Raw genomic sequence first — 8401 nt, forward strand, 5'->3', positions numbered from 1 at the left:
AATGTGGTGTCTGTGGTAGACGAGCATCTGCCTGCTACACTCATATTTCCCTAAGTTTTCAGAAGGTCCCAATTAGGTCTGGCACATCGCCATCAGCGCACAGACTCCCGGTAACAACCCTATTCAGCTCTGTTGATGTCTGGGGAAGTTTTTGAGTAAGTTTCTCAAGCAGCAGGGTAGACAAATTCCCACTTCAGCATCCCAACTCCTCCCGGCAGCCCATTGCAAACTCCCACCCGACTGCCCTTAACGGTCTGCTAACTTCAGGCCCAACCCGTGGGTATCTGTCAAGAGGTTTTTGAACTTGACACGCAGAACAGTACCCCAATCAGACAGAAACAATCATTCTGAAAGCACACAGACTCCAAGCAACAAGTCAGAAGTTGGGAGAAAATAGCCTCTTATATGTTTTATGTATTTGGAAATATTTCAAATACACCAGAAGGGAGCTCCAGAGAGGAGAAATAACATTAATGAAGTCATCAGTGTGCCTTTTGATGAACAAAATTCCTGCTCAACTGTTTTTTTTTTTTTCCCTCTGAGTCAGTATTTTATTTTTTGCATTGAGACATGCCCAGACAAACAGAAGCCCCCAGAACATTTTTGCCTTCTTTGCCGGAATTCCCTGCCGTGGTCCCGTCACGATCTGAGATAGTCTTATTTGCTCATTCAGGTTTTGAGTCGTCCTCTGCTGAACTATTGCAAAATGCTAGACTGCACTGTCCCTGGAGGCATTTAAATAAGTTGCCTTGATACTTGCCTTATACATTAGAGGGCATGGGGGATTCTCATGTTTAGTCTAACAAAGTCCAGGTCCAATCCTTAGCCCACAGAGAAAGGTAATGAGGCAGAAGCAGAAGAAGTCAATGACAGCTGAGTGATGAAGTGCCAGAGAGATGTCCCGAAGCAGTGAGACAAGTCTTCTTGCTAGAGACTTCTGCTAAGAATTTCATAAGAAGGAATGTGCTCTGTAAGCATGTGGGCTTAACAACCCAAGAGGACGACTGGTGCAAAGGTCCTGAGGTGAGAGCAGGTTTTGGCAAATAGAAGGATTAGGAGGAAACCGAGTCTGTCAAGAGCACGGACAAGGAGCAGTAAGAGCTGAAGCAAAGGAAAGGTGGGCAGGTACCAAGGACATGGGGTCAGTATGAGCCAGGGGAGGAGATGAGAAGGAACTGTGAGTGCCGCAGGAAGCCAGTTGTGTTGCAGGGGGGTGAAATAGCTTGAAATGCTTGTTTGGGGCCATCTGTGGAGGACAGGAATCGGGGATCGGGGAGGATAATGGAAGCCCGTCTGTGGAGGACGGGCATTAGGAGTGATGGTGGAAGCCCGTCTGTGGAGGACAGGCATTATGGGAGATAGTGGAAGCAGGAAGGGCAAGAGTGAAGCTGCAGCTTGCATCAGAGCTAGGAGCTGGACCACAGGAGTCTCAGTGAGCACAGAAGGAAATGGAAAGAATCTAAGACACATTTTTGTTATTGCACATTCATTGTAGAAAGTTCTGGGTTTTATAGTGACAATATTTTTCCACTGTGTCACCAAATTTGGCTTCTTCACTACCCATTGCCCTCTTCTCCCGCCTCTGCTATCCTCCTTTCTCTCCCCAGTCATTTTTGTTTGCATGTCCTGTGTGTGTGTGTGTGTGCGTGCGTGCGTGCGTGCGTGCGTGCGTGTGTGTGTGTGTGTGTGTGTGTGTGTGTGTGTGTAAGTAGTGCTGGAATTCTACCTTACTATCCTTTATCCTATATATTCCCACACGGACTGCGTACAATCCTTTGTCCTATCTCCTAGTAAGCATTACTAGACTCTGTGCTCCAGATTCCGGGCAAGCGAAAAGTGTCACACTGAAAAATGAATGCCAGCCTCGTCTCCAACAAAGCACTCTACTGCGTCTTCAGCACAAAAACTTCCCATCCCAAGAAACCACTTCTCCGGGAGCTGCTAAAATGTTGCATAGTGGGGACACCAAAACAAAGGTTTAAAAGTTAAAGCCAAGAACGCTCTAATTGTGAGTTTCAACATTCTGCATGTAACACACACCCCCCATTTCACCATCCTCCTCCTTTTATTTCTTCTTTTTTTCTCTCTTATTACTTCTTATTAATGGCTTTCCATCCATCTTTAGCCGATTGGGGACCAAGTAGAAGCCTCTCTCCGTGTGTATGCTGTGACAAGCTCTGCTCCAGTTTACCATTCGTCCAACGATCTCTGCTCACGAGACAGAATGAGGTATCAGGTATCTTCTGTTGGGCTCTGCTCTTAGCATCTGGTGGCACCACCTCCTACCTCTTTCCCTAAAGAAACTCATTTAATCATCCAACTTCTGCTTTCACAAACGGAGCTCCTATTCTTATAGTCCCAAGTTGTACTTAGGATTTCAAAATAAAAATAGTAGTATTCCTCAAAGTAAAGCAGACAAAACTTAGGGAGTGGTTGTAAATCCCAGGGCTATGTGGCTCAGTTGGAGAGTGCTTGGCTGGCGTGCTTAAGGTCATGGGTTCAACTCCTGGGACTGCAAAGATAGACAAAGAAACACAACCAACCAACCAGTCAACCAGCCAAGCAGCCAACCCTGGCACACAGGGTCCTGGAGAGATACTCAGCGGTTTAAAAGACTTGTTCTTCTTGCTTCGGTTTCAGGACCCACATAATGGCTCACAACCCTCTGAAGCCCCAATTCTTGGACATCCAACACTTCTGGGGTAACGGGCACACACATGGTATACATGCATGGATGCAGGCAAAGCACTTAATTCAGACACATAAAATAAATACATAAATCTAAAAACTAACCAAACACACACACACACACACACGCATGAGAGAGAGAGAGAGAGAGAGAGAGAGAGGACAATTCAAAGCCAGATATAATATAAAGAGCTTTCTAGAGCTTCCTAGAAACGAAGAAAATTGATTTCAAATTCTTGTATAAATTCTTTGCGGAGTAGGCAATGATCATTTTCTTCCCATTTTACAGGGAAGTAAATCTTTTCTGAAGACATTTCTGCCTTCCTATGGATTTTACAATAAAACCCTCCCTATTATTCCCTGCTTTCATAATTCATAATATGGCTCATTCTTTACTCACAAGACCACGGTTCGTTTGGACAAAACCATTCTGAAACTTATGTCCATGTTATTTACAGCCACCAGTGAAGAAAGGGGGCAGACTACCATGTGGCCAGGGTACCATTTTCTTACCTGATGCCTGACTCCGGACCAGACCAGGGCAGGATTTTGCATAAGAGTTCAAAAGTGTTTCTTGAAGTTTCTCTGGAAGTGGTGTCTCTGGAAATCACTGGGTCCTCTTTTGTTCATCCCTCTGACTGAAAACATGTTGGCATTGTTAAGGGTTTACCACAGTGAGACATGTGACTAGACACACACTTCCGCATGATGAAACCATGTGTTAGTGACAGTTGATTAAATACCACAGCTAGCCGGTTCTATCCCAGAATCGGCTTCCTTGGGAAAGCAACCTTGTGTTACTGTGACTCTCAAACCTTTTCAACTCAAAGAACTGTTAAATGCCATAAAATAAATGATTAAAATACAAAGTTAAAGATAACCCAGTTCTTAATTAGATGGTTTTTATTAAAGTCTTATGCAGAGGAAACTTATGAAATATGAAATATAGGGGTGGGAAAGTTTTAGCAGAGAGCATTTCATTGACAGCTTTAAATTTTGTCAACACATTTTGGACAGATCGGTATAATTAAGACAGTCATGGCCTGTTATGCAGACCCAGTTCTGACAACCGGTGTAATAAAAGGACCTCAGCTAGGGGAGCCCCCTTTGAGCAATGGATATGCCAAGACCGCCGAGTGCTATCCCAGCAGTTTGCAGCAGAGGTCCCTCTGCGAGATCACATAATGTGGTTTTGCTCGCTAGAGCACCTCCTGCATTAAAAGCTGTTTCCGTTTTTTGAGGCCGTGGTGCAAGTGCCTTGTGCCTGTTTTCACCTTTTATTTTTTTTTCTTCTTGGGGTTTATTTATTTTATTACTTCACATGTATGATCATTTTGCCTATACATATCCATATACATATCTGGAGAGGGCATCAGATCTCCCTGGGACTAGACTCACAGACAGGTGTGACTGCCATGCGGGTGTAGAATGGAACCCCAGTCCTCTGCAGGCGCCACACTGTTCTCAGTTACTGATCCGTCCTTCCAGCCCACAACTCTTTTTTTTTTTTAATAAGCAGTCAGAGTGCATTGGTGTCAGACTCTGGAGAAATGTGTCTCCAGGAATTCTGGTGCTGCTGAAAGGAAAACAAAACTGAAAGAAAAGAGTGGGAGAATTTTATACGCTGGGTCCTAAGAAAGCATTTCAGAAACAGCCTTTAAATTTTTTCCACTGTTGCAAAGCAAGCAGTACATGGGGTAGAAACACCCTTTTCAAAGAGTCTTTGAGCTGAGACAACGGGACAATAGGTCGGAGAACCAATGTATTTGCATACTATTCAACTTTGAGGGCATAATGCACTTTAACCTTGACCTAAAATACAGTTGTAGGAGCAGCATCAAGTAAAGTATCCACGTGTTTCTAAACATCATGCCTGATGTCATGGAATTAAGACCCTCAGTCTTCCTGTGGGAATAACTCTAGCATTTTGTCTGAGAAAGTGGCCTTGGTCACTTGCTTGCCCACTAGTAATAATTTCTATATTGTATGATGAAATACTTGAGGCTGGCTAAACTTCTAAAGATCACATCTAACACAGGTAGCCAGAGAAAAGACTGGAGTTTGAAAGTTCCCTGAAGTGAATTCCCTCATGGCAGAAGGACCTCTCTCTAAAGGGTGTATCTCTCAACATGGCTACACGGGAACCAGCACACGAGGCCTTGGGGGAACAGCCATAGTCCTAGCTGGATAGGTTACTGTCTTAGACATGTTGTGTAAGTCTTCTGTGGCATGCAAACTGTGGCATGGACACAAGAGTAGCTAGAGATACTAGTCACACTCAAAGACTGAAGAGAACCATAGACATGCCTAGTGTTCCAATCAGAGCTGGCCCATCCCCCTGCTCAACATCCCTCAAGAACAGTAGCACAGACCTTTGAGTTGCCGCCACCTCACCCACCCAGAACGTGTGCTCTATGATTAAACTTCCTCTATAAAGAAGGAAGTTAGTGCCACATCAGATTCAGACCATTGAGTCCATCAATTCTCGTTGCTGCTATGTTAGACGGGCAGTGAGCTCGATGGTGTCTTCCTTCATTTTTGTGTTCTTTCGAAATGTTACCGCATGAAACACTTTCTTATCTGCCTTCCAAGAAATTCAGCTTTTGAGACAGATCTCCAGTCTGCATCACTTTCCCAAAACATGAATTGACAGGCCAAAAGGCTGGTCCTCCACATAAACCAGTGAAGAGCTACAAAGTTGTTTTCCTGTATCCCAAGCTTCCCTTCTCTACATCCATGTCCACACCCACAGACAGCTTCCTTGTTCCTGCCAGGGTCCCGTTATGTTCTGCCTTTCAGCCAACCCTCCTGCTCCTTCTCCTGAGCTGCCTCACAGGAGAAAAGGCTATATGGTTGCTACACGTATCTCATAGAACTAGCAGAGTTGGGGGAGGTTAGACCAATGCCTCTGCTAAAGCTTGATCCTGTTCCTGCAGTGAGAACTTCACCCTAAGTCCTGACTCATCCTGCCCTCTCACTCTGTAAAATGCTTCCACAATATCAGGGGGTGGCTGCATTTCTATCATTGCTCTCCTAAGATGGGCCTTGCTAAAATGCTTGCCACAAGCATCTTGCCCTATGAAGCTTTCCCAGCACACTTGTGAGAAGGTGGATGCTAGCTCCAGCCTGAACCTTGGCTATTGAACCTTGATATTTTGGGGGCTATTCCAATTTTAGACATGTCTTTGAGTTACCTCTAAGTGTAATTTCAGTTTGATATTCTTACTAAATAGGGTTTCAATTACACTCTTCGATTTTTTTCACACAGCAAAGCATAATATATAATATGTAATCTATTATGGTACAGTATAAGTATAGACAGATATAAAATCACACATATATGTAAGATGGGGAGAAGTATGCTTTTACCCCCCTCCCCCCGCCCCACTTAGTACACACACAAACGTCTACCTGGGCTGGCACCGGATTTAACAGGGGAGCAGACCAGACTGACGTACGCCATGCCCTTTGCAATGCCAATCACTTTTACCTTTATTTATAGTTAGGTTACAACTAGTAACCATTTGGAATATTTCACTAAACACCAATAGGCTATGGAAATAGATGGATTAAATCCCTCTATATAACCTGTTCAGGTTTTTGAATGATTTCTGATTGAAATACAAATAGCATCAGAGTATTTCAGTTACACTTTAGACGTGCTACCTACAATTAATGTCTTGAAATAAGGAAAGTATTTCAGTAGTCGTGTCTCATTTTAGTATGTTAATTTATATAAATATGAATCGGGAGAAGAAATTAGTTTAGGCATAATCAAGAAAGACGACGTATCAAAAACTGGCATAGAAATATTGTTTTGAAGTTCCTCAGAGGCGACTGTCAAGTCTCTCATTGTTATGGCATAGTTGTGACTGCTCCAATGAGGATAGACCCCTCTTATCAGCTGAACTATCTTTGTCAGCAATTCTTACATTTATTAATAACTTCTGTAAGTTGTGTACATGACTCCAGAGGACAGGATGGAGTAGTTTATCCAGCATACATTCTTACTAATCACAGGTGGAATTTTCAAACCTCTTGTAATCTTTTCAAAACCCTTAGTCTTTGGGGACTGTGTTCATTAGCATGTTAGGAATAATATATTTCTAAGTATAATTGATTTCTTTTTTTAAACAGTGGTAAAATACACTTTTATTTACTTTGTTGAGTCAGAAGGTTGTAAAAAAAATTATTGCAAAAGTAGATACCAAGCAAAACAGAAAGGTACTTTAGAAGTCCAGTTACCTTGGAGTTTATTTAAACGAAAGAAAAAGTCATGTTTTCATACAATACATACTTGGTTCTTTAAATAACAACTGTGACAAACAGCAGAAAGAATTAGAGAATGCTGCACTTGTGATCCATACAAAACATCAACATCTTGGGTTGTACATAATTAAAGAAACATCTCACTTTTCGAAATACTGTAATAGCCAATATATAGAGGCATGCCTTTATGTGGGCGTAGGACTGCATTTAGAAAAGGAAAAAAAATCACTTGGGAACTAGTCAATTTCCTTAAAATCACTGAGCAAGAAAAGCAACATTGAACTTCTGTACTGATTTTATGCAGCTTCTTTCTATACAGTACCTCGACTTAAATCCAAGAGCAAAGTTAAGACTCTCCTCCTCTATTTTTGGTAAACAGTTGCATGATAAACTTAGATGACTTTCCCTCTGGGTTTTACCTGGGAGTGGCCTTTTTAATATTTATTTAAAAGAGGGCAGGTTTGGCACTTTTATACTGATGTCACCAATGTTAATATTTCTTGGGATCTCAGGAAGATTCATATTCTTTTTTTTTTTTTTTCTTTTTTTCGGAGCTGGGGACCGAACCCAGGGCCTTGGGCTTGCTAGGCAAGCGCTCTACCATTGAGCTAAATCCCCAACCCCGATTCATATTCTTTACAGCTGATACAGCACGGGCTGGAGCTCCTGCTAAGCCAGCCTCAGATTTCTCCAGTTTATTTTGTGCATCAATTTGTGTGACAATCTCATTCATGTTGGTCTCCAATACCATTCCACCCATCACCCATTTCTGCAAGAATATTATGAACCTTGTCTACATGGAATATTAAATCCAGTTCACAGACATTTTCAAAACATTTGTCTAATGTTTCCACAAATACTTGAATTAGATCTAAAATGCCAAGTTCACTTTCTGAGGAATCCACACAGAAGACAAAATATAGTGTTGCATAATGTCTGTAAATCAGTTTGTTGTCAGATCCTCCAATTAATAATCCTCCTTCTAGGAAATTACAAACATTCTCGTCTCGCTTAGACACCAGATGGAAAGTCTCCTTGATGATTTGCTGTTGTGTATCTTCACTATAGGGCTGGTAGAACTTGGAGAGCCACGGCTTCCCGTGGTTGTTGAAGATGAGGATGGCCTTGATCATGGCTGGGCCGGGCTGACCGGGTGGGCCCTGGGGCCAGGGCGGGGGCGGGCGCGCAAGCCTCGCCTCCGGGAGCTTGTTGCTGCTGCTTCCCCACCCGCCCCCTCCCGCACCTATAATTGATTTCTAATAGAAGCCATCCTCTAATAATCAAATGTCTCAGGATATCTATAATTTTTTTCATTTTTCAAAAGAAACAAGATTCGTGTTTTATAAGCTTCGAAAGTTAAATGCCTTAAAGCTTCAATTTCTCAACATAATTTTGAATGGTTTCTAACTTGTGCAAAAGATCCATTTACTGTCACCTCCTCATT

General features: G+C 42.6%; 1 protein-coding gene across 1 annotated transcript; it reads right to left on the reverse strand.

Annotated features, from left to right (window-relative positions):
* Nucleotides 1-7350: 7350 nt before the first annotated feature.
* Nucleotides 7351-8134, reverse strand: LOC116886258 (AP-3 complex subunit sigma-1-like). The gene is given in 3 exon segments (XM_032887678.1): nt 7351-7486; nt 7596-7720; nt 7722-8134. Coding segments are annotated over 3 exon segments (582 nt in total). The 5' UTR covers nt 8091-8134; the 3' UTR covers nt 7351-7398.
* Nucleotides 8135-8401: the final 267 nt, after the last annotated feature.

This window comes from Rattus rattus, chromosome 17 (assembly GCF_011064425.1).
Source record: "Rattus rattus isolate New Zealand chromosome 17, Rrattus_CSIRO_v1, whole genome shotgun sequence".
Classification (NCBI taxonomy): domain Eukaryota; kingdom Metazoa; phylum Chordata; class Mammalia; order Rodentia; family Muridae; genus Rattus; species Rattus rattus.